This window comes from Amblyraja radiata, chromosome 1, assembly GCF_010909765.2.
Source record: "Amblyraja radiata isolate CabotCenter1 chromosome 1, sAmbRad1.1.pri, whole genome shotgun sequence".
NCBI classification, from domain to species: domain Eukaryota; kingdom Metazoa; phylum Chordata; class Chondrichthyes; order Rajiformes; family Rajidae; genus Amblyraja; species Amblyraja radiata.
The window spans coordinates 62,618,372-62,632,321 of NC_045956.1; the positions used below are offsets into that span (position 1 = coordinate 62,618,372).

The following is a 13,950-nucleotide window of genomic DNA, read 5'->3' on the forward strand; positions in this document are numbered from 1 at the left end:
GGGGACCGGGGCAGCGGGGAGAAGGAGTGCGGGGCCCGGGGCAGCGGGGAGAAGGAGTGCGGGGCCCGGGGCAGCGGGGAGAAGGAGTGCGGGGCCCGGGGCAGCGGGGAGAGAGAGTGCGGGGCCCGGGGCAGCGGGGGGAAGGAGTGCGGGGCAGCGGGGAGAAGGAGTGCGGGGCCCGGGGCAGCGGGGCAGCGGGGAGAAGGAGTGCGGGGCCCGGGGCAGCGGGGAGTAGGAGTGCTGGGGCCCGGGGCAGCGGGGAGAGAGAGTGCGGGGCCCGGGGCAGCGGGGAGAGGGAGTGCGGGGCCCGGGGCAGCGGGGAGAAAGAGTGCGGGGCCCGGGGCAGCGAGGAGAGAGAGTGCGGGGCCCGGGGCAGCGAGGAGAGAGAGTGCGGGGCCCGGGGCAGCGGGGAGAGGGAGTGCGGGGCAGCGGGGAGAGGGGCATAGGAGGGGGGGAGACATTGTGGTGAGGGGGCAGGCGAGGGAGTGCCGGGGGGGATAAGGCCTAGTGTGTGTGAAGTTACGGGGAGGTTTACAATGTTTCTTATTTACAATGTTTCTTATTTAATGTCCCTTGTCTAGTCTGAAATAAAGTTCATTTTTGGATCAGAAGAAATATAATTGTGTGTGTTCTATGATTATATACATTTATATAATTTTCATGTATGTGTGTTTATAAACATTTTATTCTTTAACAAGAATTAACAGAATTATGAACTAACAGAATTATGAATCTAACCCTATATATCACGCACAGAAACTTCCCCCGCAATGTCAATCACCCTGCGAGTCGGGTCGGTTCCGGTTACTACAAAATCAACTCAAACACTGCTTGTGAACCATTTAAAAAGAAATGATTTAAAAAACATTAAAAAAGACAATTACCAGAATCAAATTTTATTGTTGACAAGAAGTATGAACTGACAGAATTATGAATCTAACCTACACAAACTGTTGCCCCACAACATTGATTACACTGCGAGTCGGGTCGGGTCAGGTAGGCTCAGGTTACTGAAATGGGCGTGGAAAAATGCCCATGATCCCCTCCATAGCGTACTACACATCAGTCCATTGCATTTCGCAGGAGTAGCCTATCTTGCTCCGCTATAGGATCTTTGCTGGGGACGATAGCTATTATCGACTATTTAACATACTAACTGTTATTTCCATCAGACCTCCAATACACACAGACGCCATTAACACATTTGTTATCACTACCTTTGAACTCCACTGCGTGCAAAATTCAGAGGACGCCAGCTCGTATCAATTGTCAATATATTCATTGTCCTTACCTTGACACATGCAGCACACAGATGCCAGCAGCTAGTATCTGCTATTAAACACATTTACTTCCTTACCTGTGTACCCAATTGAGCCAAGAACCAAACAGTCGCAATCCAGTGTCAAATTATTAAAGGTACACAAAATTGCTGGAGAAACTCAGCGGGTGCAGCAGCATCTATGGAGCGAAGGAAATAGGCGACGTTTCGGGCCGAAACCCTTCTTCAGACACTGGATTGTTAATAATTATTAACACTATAAAATTATTAATTATTAAGTACGCTTACCTTTGTATCTTGTTGCAAGCGGAACCAAGAAGTCGTGACTCTTGTACAATGTAAAAGTAAACCACAAATCCTGTAATTAATCAATCAAAATGAAAAGACGTTTCCCAGGGAATACCGGAGCATCGCACATGAAATTTAAAACATTTCACACATAATAACACTAAAAACAATCCAGTCCCTGATGGAACAGTATAAATAGTTAAAAGCAGGTAAAACAACAACGTTAAAATACAGTAAAACCAATCATAAAAATGTCCGGGGCAGCTGATTTGAGTGGCCAGTGCCAGTTATTAAAGTGGCCAGTGCCAGTTATTAAAGTGTCCATGCCAAGCCGCAGAATCAGGTGACTGTGAGTACAGAGTGACTGTTTAGCAGCCTCACAGCATCAATCTACCTCACATCTGTACTTCCTCAGTTGGTATCTTTTTTGGTGTCGAAATGTCTTGCTGTACTGACTTAACTTTGGAGTTGTGATCACAATCTTTGACTGAGACACTTCCCCCCTTGGGCAAGTAAAACCCACTGCTGATGGTTACTCTTATAATAATAATAATGATAATAATAATAATAATAATAATATCTTTTATTGTCATTGCACATAAGCTAGGTATGTTACAATACTTGCCTTCAGCGGCGCTGCAATTCTGTCACTGGCCATGTGCGCGATTTTGACGCGTTTGAGGGGGGGGGGGGGGGGCTGGGTTAAAACGCGTTTTTTTTCCGACCTGGTTCTGAATTATATTTTGTTGGAGTGCAAGATGTTGCTAAAGAATTGTTCCGAAGGCCGTTCTGTGTGTTTTTTTTAAATATTCGCCCGACAAGTTAATCGCTGGAGTGATTTTAAAATCAGCTTCTGAAGCCGTCAACGCCGACAACGGGGACGGATTTTATGTAGGGGACAGGTAAAAGAAAGTAGTTTGTTTTTATGTATAAAAGTGTTTCTTAAGATGTATTTAATTCACATTTTAAGTTGCGAAACGGTGATTTAGTCCCTGAACGAACCAGCATTGGATTTGCTGCTGATATGGGGGACTAAATCACAGCAACCTCAACGTTCCAAATGGTCCCGTTCCAGAAAATCCCACTCGCAAGCTGATTTAATTGGCCATTAATTTACAGGTATTAAACATTAAATTCCTTCCATTTGGCCTATAAACCCATGACAATGAGATTTAAAAATTATGTTATATTCTGAATTCTTGTGTGAATGTTATTTGGACACTTAGGCTATTTAAAAATGTTAATCTATTCTTAAGAAATGGATAGATGTTTAGATCTAGTAATTTAATTTTGTCATTAGCTACAATTAGGTAACTAACTAACTAACTATATGCTTTAATTTCAAGTCATCTAAGTAAGATTGTTTCATATTTGTTTCAGAATGCTTCAATCTATAATAACTGAAAATTTCTTTCAGTTCTCTTAAATTTTAAGAAAGTTATGGGCTTTTAAATGTTCTCGATCACAGCTTTTGTGTTAAGTCAATGAAAAAGCAAAAGGGAACAAGATGCCAATTTCCGAGTATGAAAATGGCCATAACTTTTTTAATACTGAAGATATGAAAGTGAATTAGGTGTCAAATTAAACTTCTTTTTATGCTTTATCTGATGGGATAAATTAAAGACGATTTTTAAAATCTCAAGATTTTGTTACATTGCTACATAAGCGCAACGAGATTTGGTATGCAGCTTCCATCCGATGTCATAACATAAATAGCTAATAAAATTTAGATTTAGATACCCCGAGAACATGGATTGTAAAAAGAACATTACAACAGTAAAATAGTCAAAACAGTTCAACAGACTAAAGTGCAGATGTGTCTGTGCGACGTGACCATCCGAGGTAGACAGTCCAGGGGTGATGGGGGGCACACAGCAGGGCCGGTTCAGAGCCGCTATAGCTCTGGGAATGAAGCTGTTCCTGAGTCTGGAGGTTCGGGCGTAGAAGGCCTTGTAACGTCTGCCGGAGGGAAGTAGTTCGAACAGTCCATTACAAGGGTGTGAGGAGTCTTTATGGATGCTGACGGCCTTCCTGAGGCACCGTGTGTGGTAGATGCCCTCCAAGGCTGGTAGCTGTGTCCCAATAATCTTCTGCGCTCTGTGGACGATGCGCTGAAGAGCTCTCCTCTCCGCCTCCGTGCAGCTGAGATACCACACAGAGATGCCATACGTTAATATGCTCTCTATGGTGCAGCGATAGAAGGTTGTCAGCAGCTGTTGGGGCAGACCAGTCTTTTTTAATGTCCTCAGGAAGAACAGTCGTTGCTGTGCCTTCTGACCAGCGCAGTTCCTTGAATATTATTAAAGGGACCACTTCATCAGTTGGAAGAGTGGATTCCCCGTTCCCTAAAAAATGAGGAAATCTCTGATGTCCTAGTTTGGAAGATGAATGAACTTTGCTGCCTTCCCTCACAGTGGAAACGTTGATTCCGCTGTGTGGGGATGTTTATGTTAAACTCTATTGTGTATTGTGTTCTTTTTTATCCGTATGGCTGTATGGTAACTCAAATCTCACTGTACCAGTTGGTGCATGTGACAATAAATGTAACTTGAACACCTCATCTTGGGCGTAGATGGAGGAATTGGGAGTAGGGGATAGAGTCTTTGCAGGAAGCAGGGTGGAACGAAGTGTAGTCTAGATAGCTGTGGGAGTCAGTAGGTTTATAATAGATGTCAGTCGATAGTCTATTTCCTGTGATGGAGATGGTAGGATCAAGAAACGGAGATGGTCCAAGTGAATTTGAGTGCAAGATGGAAATTAGTCGTGAAGTTAATATCACTAGCTACTTATGTTTTTTAATGGGTTTGTTGACCAGATTCATCATGGACTACATTGAAATCAGAATTGATCTGGGATTAAATGTTCCATGAGGCAGCGTTCCAGGATTCTGAGAGGCAGGAAATTGTGCAGCGGGTTCGGACTTCAATAAACCCCTGTTTTTAAATCTGAAAGTTTCATGGATTACAAGAACAGTGATGGCTCTTCACGATCCTGGTCAAAGTTGAGTTCAGTTTAATTTAGAGATACAGCGTGCAAACCAGCCCACAGTCCCACCGAGTCAATGCTGACCATTGAACACACCTGCACCAGGTCTATTCCACACACGAGGGACAGTTTACAGCAGACAATTCACCTACAAACCCGCACGTCTTTGGAATGGGGGAAGAAACTAGAGCACCCAGAGAAAAGCCACTCAGTCACAGGGAGAACGTACAAACTCTGTACAGCCAGCACCCGTAGTCAGGATCGAACCCGGATGTCTGAAGTTGTAAGGCAGCAACTCTACTGATGTTGCTAGTTTGGTGGAGGCGCTGTCCTGAACGGCTGCCTGTCCTGCAGCTGTCCATTTTTTCCCCTTCTTTTTTATTATTTTTAGTTCGTTAAATGTACAGTCAGGGGGTCTAAATCTTTTATGTGTGGGGGGTGGTGGGGGGGAAGGGGGAAATTGCTTTTCTAAGTCCCTACCTGGTCGGAGGGGTTGCCTTCCTCCGAGCAGCGTCTTCGACCTGTCCTCGCAGCCTACCAGCGGGTCCTGGAGCGACGTTTCCCTGAGGGGACCTGGCCAGAACATCGGCTTTGGCGGCGGCGCAGAACATCGGCGTTGGCGGCGGCGGCGGCGCAGAACATCGGCTTTGGCAGCAGTGCAGCGCTGGAGCGCTATTGCGGAGCGGGCGATGCCTTTCCTGGGTCGCCGCGCTGGGACTCCAGTATGCGTGGTACCGCCGAGGAAAACATCGTGGAGCCGCGGTTCTGCGGAGCGGCCAGCTGCGACGTTTGAACTTTTTTTTGAACTTACATCTCGCCGAGATCACCAGTGTGCGGAGCTCCGTCTGGCGTGGTCTGTTGGCTTGGAAGCCGCAGGCTCCGGTGGGAAGGCGGCCGTTCCTGGCACCCCAAGCTGCTGGGGGTTCTCCCGACGCCGGAGTACCATCACCCGGCGAGAACATTGGGCGCCATGGCGGCGACTGTGGAGGCCTCAATAGGCCCGACTATGGGTGGACAAGAGGATGGGGACTGGACTTTGTGCCTTCCCCCACAGTGGGAATCACTGTGGGGGGATGTTTTGGTGTTGAATTTCTTTATGAATACTGTGTTGTATTTTTATTAGTGTGCTGCATGGACATCAGAATTTCCCCTGAATAAGGGGATTAATAAAGTATTTATCTATCTATCTATCTATCTATCTATCTACTGATGTTGCTAGTTTGGTGCCCTAGATTGTTAACGCAGTCAGTGGTGGAGCAAGAAAGCCAGAGCCAGTGAGGCATCAGCCGCTTGCAAACTCGAGTTTGCTTCAATCATGTTTCCCACAGCAGTTGGTCATTGATTTGCTTTCCTTTTTCCTGCAGAAATCTTCAGGAACTTCTCAATTATGAGGGTGATGACTTGGAGGAGATATTCTGCATGGATTTCACAGTAAGTCACGGTTGCCTTTCTCTTAAGCTTGTTCTGATCTTTGTCCCTCTGCTCTGACTGGAGCTCAGGTCCCGATACCCTAGCCCCAGCTCAGTAAATTCTCCCATTTTAGGTAGCGCCCATTCCCTTTTCCCCCACCCCCACTGTCCCCCACCCTGGTGCACAAACTCATATCTCCCACCATCCCACCCCATTTTCACTTCATTCCCCAGTCCCCTTCCTTCAATATCGCTCCCTCTGGCTCTTCATTTCACTCCTCCTCTTCTTTCCTTATCTGACAATTTTTTGTCTCCTTTTCATCTCCAGCCTTGGTCCACTCATCTGCCAATCACTCTCCCCCCCCCCCCCCCCCCCCCCCCATCACATGTATCCACCTATCACTTGCCAGGCTTTGTCCCAACCCTACCTCTTTTCCAGCTTTTTCTCCCATCTCCAGCAGTCTGAAGAAGAGTCTCGACCCAAAACATTACCTATCCATGTCCTCCAGAGATGCTGTCTGACCCGCTGAGTTACTCCAGCACTTTGTTGGGTTTTATATTGGTAAACTATTATCTGCAGTTTCATGTGCCTTCATTCAGTCTTCATAGATATCATAGTGGGAGTGTCATTCTGCACTAGAGGAGACATGGAAGTGACTGAAGGGCACTCTACAATCCAGGACATACCCTTCCCATAGACCTCAGCACCAAATACCATTATCCATCCCAACTGAAACTTCACCTATTCGTGTTCTCCAGAGATGCTACCTGACCTACTTTGTGTCTTTTTTTGTAAACCAGCAGCTGCAGTTCATTGTTTCTCCAATTTTTAATTTTATCTAGTTAACCAAGCCAGACCCACACCCACTGAACTAATGGCTCTGCAAGGAATATGATGCGTTTTCATACAAACACAGTAACTATCTGAGTAATTAAGTTGCTTGCTGTCATTTCCAAAAATGTGCATTAAAAAAAATCTGTTGGCATCTTCTCCTGTCTCATGTTGAATTTATCTTTTAGATTGGGGCAGACATGGCTGATGGATCAATAACCCGACATGAACTCATTCCTAATGGGAAAAACATTCCAGTGCAAAGCCACAACAGGTCAGTTTTTTCAGACTTTAGAGAGATACAACGTGGAAACAGGCCCTTCGGCCCACTGAGTCCGCGCCGACCATCAATCACCCACACATTAGTTCTATCCTACACACCAAGGACAATTTACTGAAGCCAATTAACCTACAGACCTGTACGTCTTTGCTGGGAGAAAACTGGAGCACCTGGAGAAAACCCACACGGTTCATGGGGAGAATGTATAAACTCCGTTCGGACAGCACCCGTAGCCAAGATCACACCTGGGTCTCTGGCGCTGTCAGGCAGCAACTCGACCGCTGTGCCACCGTGCCGCCCTAAGCTCTGTGTTCTACACAAAATTCCAGCATCTATAGTTTCATGCTTTATGCCCCGTAGGTAATTTCTCAATTTGCTATGGTATAGAGTCATACAGCATGGAAACAAGCCTTTCAGCTCAATACGTTCATGCTGATCAAGTTGCCTCCTTAGCTGGACCCATTTGCTTGCTTTTGGCCCATATCTTTCCAAACCATTTCCTGTCCATGTACCATCCAAAGGTCTTTTAAATGTTGTCGTAGTACCTGCCTCAACTACCTTCTCTGGCGGTTTGTTCCATATACCCACCATCTGGGCTCTTTAGGGCACTAACTACGGTATCCTGTGCAATGATTATCCCTCAATTAACATCAGGCTATTGCCCCATCATTGGTGTCTTCAGCAGGAGCTGGCTGTATCCAAAATTCCATTTCAAGCAGGGTGCAAGGCCACCAAATTCAAGTGCATTTTCTTACCACTATGAGCAGGGTGCAAGGCCACCGAATTCAAGTGCAGTTTCCTACCATTTCAAGCAGGGTGCAAGGCCACCGAATTCAAGTGCAGTTTCCAACCACTTCAAGCAGGGTGCAAGGCCACCGAATTCAAGTGCAGTTTCATACCACTTCAAGCAGGGTGCAAGGCCGCCAAATTCAAGTGCAGTTTCATTCCACTTCAAGCAGGGTGCAAGGCCACCAAATTCAAATGCAGCTTCATACCATTTCATGCAGGGTAAAACCACCATAAAACCACACAAAACACCAAACTTACAGTTCAGTAGACATTCAGTGTGTTCAGTTGATTCACAGCTCAGACAGTCGTGACCTCTCCCTCCCCAATCATGCAGAGACTGAGCCACACCCACACTTCCAGGTTTTATAACCCCTCCCCCTCCCACCGGAAAAGGTGTGGCTTTCATGGCGTGATTGACAGGAGTGAGATTCTCAACATTTTTTAAACACTAATAACACTTTTATTTTTAATTGATGGGAAGAATTTTCTGCACCTGCTCAGCGGAGGGGAACTGAGTAAGATGGCCAAAAATCACAGCCATAAGTGGTAGCGTTTTATCTAAAATCAATATACAATGCAAACAGGAAATCAGTGCATTTGCAGTAGTGCCTTTTAACTTCAAGCAAAAGCACCCAAGCCGCCATTTGCAGTAAGTAGTACCTTTCAACTTCACGCCAAAGCACCCAAGCCACCATTTGCAGTAAGTAGTGCCTTTCAACTTCAAGCCAAAGCTCCCAAGCCACCATTTGCAGTAAGTAGTGCCTTTTAACTTAAAGCCAAAGCACCCAAGCCACCATTTGCAGTAAGTAGTGCTTTTCAACTTCAAGCCAAAGCTCCCAAGCCACCATTTGCAGTAAGTAGTGTCTTTCAACTTCAAACCAAAGCTCCCAAACCACCATTTGCAATAAGTAGTGCCTTTCAACTTCAAACCAAAGCTCCCACGCCACCATTTGCAGTAAGTAGTGCCTTTCAATTTCAAACCAAAGCTCCCAAGCCACGATTTGCAGTAAGTAGTGCCTTTCAACTTCAAGCCAATGCACCCAAGCCACCATTTGCAGTAAGTAGTGCCTTTCAACTTCAAGCCAAAGCACCCAAACAACCATTTGCAGGCAGTGCCTTTTTACTTCAAACAAACCATATTTTCATTTTCAGTGTTCAGTTTTCATTTGTTCAGTGTTATTCAGAGCTCAGAGAGACGTGACCCTTGGCTTCATCCCTTGCAGAGACTGAGTGAGGCACACCACTTCCTGGTTTTATAGTCCCTCCCCCTCCCTCCAGCAGGGGCAGCAGAGAGAATGGTGAATTTTTGAAAAACATTAATATCTCTCTGATTTGTCATCGATGGGAAACGTCATCCGCACCCGTAAGGCGGAGGGGGGCTCTGAACGAGGTGGCCAAAAATGACGGCTGTAGGTGGTGGCGTTCTGTTGGAAATCGCAGCACAGTGGGCCAAAAGCGGTCAAGATCAGAGTTTTAGTAATATAGATTTGATAGACACTTGGACAGGTACATGGATAGGAAAGGTTTAGAATAATATGGCAATATGCTTCCTTAGATGGGGCAGCTTGGTCAACATGTTGGCCGAAGGGCTTGTTTCCCAGCTGTATGCTTCTATGACTATTATCTTGCCCTTATAGGCCCGATAGCCAAAGAAGTAATGCTGAAAAAAATTACCACACATTTAGTTCCTGGAAACTGGGATAATCCAGAAGAGTTGATTGTAGGAATGCGCTGGAATCCAATTTATTGAAGGCAGTAGTGTTATCATAAAATCGTTGAGAGTCATATAACTACGTAGCTTGGAAACAGGCCCTTCAGCCCAACTGGTCTATGCTAACAAAGGTGATTAACCAAACTAATCCCACTTGCCAGCATCTGACCAACATTCTTTCAAACCGTTCCATCAATATGGATTTGAAGGGTGGAGAAGGTTTCACCTGAATTCACTACTGATTTGTAGATCACTATCTCACATTTATGGCCCCTAATTCTGCACTCCCCACAACAATCAGACTACTGTTATCAGACAGACACAAAAAGCTAGAGTAACTCAGGCAGCATCTCTGGATAGAAGGAATGGGTGTCATTTCGAGTCGAGACACTGCAAAAAGTTGTGAACACTGCCCAGTCTATCACTGGCTCCGACTTCCCCACCATCGAAGGGATTTATCGAAGTTGCTGCCTCAAAAAGGCAGCCAACATCATCACGGACCCACACAATCCTGGCCACGCACTCATTTCACCACTGCCATCGGGAAGAAGGTACAGGAGCCTGAAAACTCTAACATCCAGGTTCAGGAACAGCTTCTTCCCTACAGCCATCGGGCTATTAAACACTACAACCTCAAATTAGCTCTGAAGTTCAATAGACTATTATAGTTATTATTATTGAACTACTATTGTTTGTTTTTTGAGTATGTGTGTGTATGTATATTTGTGTGTGTGTGTGTGTGTATATATTTATATGTGTGTGTGTGTGTGTGTGTGTGTACTTGTGGGTATGTGTATATATACTGAACTTTTTTTCTCTCTCGTTTATCATATTGTTTACAGTGTACTATGTGTACATATTCTGTTGTGCTGCAGTAAGTAAGAATGTCCTTGTTCTATCTGGGACACATGACGATAAAACACCCTTGACCCTCTTCAAACCTGAAACGTCACCCATTCCTTCTCTCCAGAGATGCTGCCTGTCCTGCTGAGTCACTCCAGCTTTTTGTGTCTATCTTCAGTTTAAACCAGCATCTGCAGTTCCTTCCTACACATACTGTTATCAGACTACTTAACAGTCCTTCCAAAGCTAGTCCGATTGTCCAACCTACCTGATTGCGGACATTGCACTTTTCTCTGTAACTGTAATGCTATAAACCTGTAACGATATATTCTGCACTCTGATATCTTGTTCTACTTGTAGTACGTGTGCATGGCTTCATTGTACAGGGATGTTGTATGATTTGATTAAATAGAATATAAGCAATGTCTTTCCCTGTATCTCAAATATATGAGGTACAGAAGTGTGAAAACACACACCTCCGGATTTAGGGTCAGTTTCATCCCAGCTGTTATCAGGCAACTGAACCATCCTATCACCAACTAGAGAGTAGTCCTGACCTACCATCTACCTCATTGGAGACATACAGACTATTTTCAATCAAACTTTACTGGACTTTATCTTGCACTAAATATTATTCCCTCTATCCTGTATCTGTACACTGTGGATGGCTTGATTGTAATCATATATGATCTTTCCGCTGACTGGATAGCACAAAACAAAAAAGCTTTTCACTGTACCTCAGTACATGTGACAATAAACTATATAAAACTAAAATAATCTAGACAATAGCATTAGTAATTGTCCAGTCTCAAGAAAGGTCTCAACCTGAAATGTCACCTATTCCTTTTCTCCAGAGGTGCTGCCTGACCCGCTGAGTTACTTCAACATTTTGTGTTTATCAATAGGAAACCAACACCAATACCAACCGATACAACTTCAGTTTAATAATCTCTCTCATGGATTTTTCTCTCTCAGGAAGTTATTCGTTGACAAATATGTGGACTACATATTTAACACATCGGTGGAGAAAAATTTCCAAGCTTTCTCTGAAGGGTTTCGATATGTTCCTTTGCCAGTTGTAGATTTGTTCCTTCCTGACGAATTGATGGCTCTTCTCCAAGGAAACATGCTGTACGACTGGCCTCAGCTGGAGGAGGTAAGCGATTCATTGATGATACTTTATTGTCACATGTTCCGAGGCACTGTGAAATGCTTTGTTTTGCACGCAACCCTGTAAAATCATACAGCAGACCTTACCCCTTACGATTAAGGTGTAGGCCATTTAGGACTGAGATGAGGAAAAACTTTTTCTCCCAGAGTGTTGTGAATCTGGAATTCTCTGCCACGGAAGGCAATGGACCCCAATTCACTGGATATTTTTAAGAGAGAGATAGATTTAGCTCTAGATTAGATTAGATTTAGATATAATTTATTGCCACACTGCCAGGCTGGTGGAAATTTGGGTTGTCTGCAGCGATACAATAATAAAGAACACACAACCACAATAAAACTGTAACACAAACATCCACCACAGCATTCATCACTGTGGTGGAAGGCACAAAATTTGGCCAGTCCTCCTCCATTTCCCCCCCGTGGTCAGGACCAGAGTCCAGAGTCAGTCCAGGATCGGCTCTTCCTCACCGGAGACCGCGGCTTTAAGTTGTTGTAGGCCGCAGACCGGTGGTCAAGATTTAAGTCCCCGCCGCAGCCAGAAGCACCGTAGACTGCAGGGCCGGCGGTCGAAGCTCCCCTCCAGGGGTGATGGTAAGTCCATGCCGGACCCGCGGTAGAAGTCGGCCGCGGGCCGGCAGTGATGGCTTCTTCTTCCCCCGGGTCCCCAACGTGAGATCCCGGGCTGTAGACGCCGCACCAGCTGGAGCTCTGCAGACCGCGACTTCAGGCTGCCGGCTGCCCCGGGCCAGCGAAACGGAGCGCTCCCCTCCAGCCGAGAGTCCACGCTGCGCCCGCCGCTGAAGCCCCGGGCGCGTCTCCGGGAAAGGCCGCGTCGATCCTTGATGTTAGGCCACGGGGGAGGCGACCTTTAAAAACTCACCTCTCCGTGGAGGAGGCGACCGAAGCGGTTACCCCTTACCCCCCCCACACCACCCCCCACACAAAACACACAAAGAAAAATTAAATACAGACTTTAAAACATACTAAAAAAATTTAAAAAAGTTGAAAAACTGACGAGCTGCATGACATGGCTGCTGCCAGAGCAGCACCCCCTCCGAATTCTAAGGGCTAACAATCAAGGGATATGGGGAGAAAGTAGGAACGGGGTACTGATACTGGATGGTCAGCCATGATCATATTGAATGGTGGTGCTGGCTCGAAGTGCCGAATGGCCTACTCCTGCACCTCTTTTCTATGTTTCTCTATGTTTCTAGGCAGTACACAGGTGTCACCACGTTTCAGGCACCGACAAAGTCACAAAGGTTCACCAAACAGCTATCTTCTGCCTGCCGACGCACATGGCTGCAGGAGGTCTCCAGCTGGGTCCCCCCTTCCCCCATCACTCTTGGTGACCATCCGTCGGGTCACCCTTCATACTCGCCCCGCACCCCCCCCCCCCCCCCCCCCTCACCAGGTAGCACTTGGCGTCCCTCCTCACTCTCGACAGCCCTCTCACTCTCGGCGGCCCCCCTGTGCGATGATGGTTCTGCTCTGACCACAACTGTCTCACAATCAGCTTCAGTTTCATTGCACCTTACCTTAAATGTAACCACTCTGGTTTCAGATGCCTCTAAGATCTAGCTGGAATCTCAGATTATTTCAAAGCAACATTATCAAAAAGGCAAGTTGTCAGAAGTGCTGCGGCACAGTGGCGCAGAGGTAGAGTTGCTGCCTTAAAGCCCCAGAGTCCAAAGTTCGATCCTGACTGTACGACTAAGAGTGGTGGATGCCTGGAACTCATTGCCAGGGGAGGTGGTGGAGGCCTATGTAATAGTGGTGTTTAAAAGACGTTTAGATAGGCACATGGAAATGCAGCGAATGGAGGGATATGGATTATGTGCAGGCAGATAGAAGTTAGTCTTGGCATCATGTTTGACATGGACATTGTGGCCTGCAGGGCTGTACTGTGCAATGTTCTATCCTGATAAAATCCCGACAGCCAGCACATTGGATCTACAGTCTGAAGAAGGGTCCCGACCCAATTGTCGCCCGTCCATTTCCCTCCACAGATGCTGCCCGACCCACTGATTTATTTCAGCACTTTGTGCTTTTCTCAAGACTCCAGTATCTGCATTTCCTCATGTCCCCAAGCTCACAGGACCCGTGGGTGGGGTGGGATTTCCTGCCCTCACAGTGTTACTTGAAGGATGAGGGGTGACCTCATTGAAACTTACCGAATAGTGAAAGGCTTGGACAGAGTGGATGTGGAGAGGATGTTTCCACTAGTGGGAGAGTCCAGGACCAGAGGCCATAGCTTCAGAATAAAAGGAGGTACCTTTAGAAAGGAGATGAGGAGACATTTCTGTCGCCAGAGAGTGATGAATCTGGAATCTGGAAGCCAAGTCATTGGGTATTTTTTAT

At 46.1% G+C, this 13,950-nt stretch overlaps 1 protein-coding gene across 1 annotated transcript in view; it reads left to right on the top strand.

Moving 5' to 3' along the window:
• The window catches only part of LOC116979242 (probable E3 ubiquitin-protein ligase HERC4), a 75,954-nt gene that overhangs the window by 57,530 nt on the left and 4,474 nt on the right, over window positions 1-13,950 (top strand). The window contains exons 19-21 of the mRNA XM_033030875.1: window positions 5,917-5,983; window positions 6,982-7,067; window positions 11,392-11,572. Of these exons, the coding sequence (XP_032886766.1) occupies window positions 5,917-5,983; window positions 6,982-7,067; window positions 11,392-11,572 (334 nt within the window). The remainder of the gene's footprint in view (window positions 1-5,916; window positions 5,984-6,981; window positions 7,068-11,391; window positions 11,573-13,950) is intronic.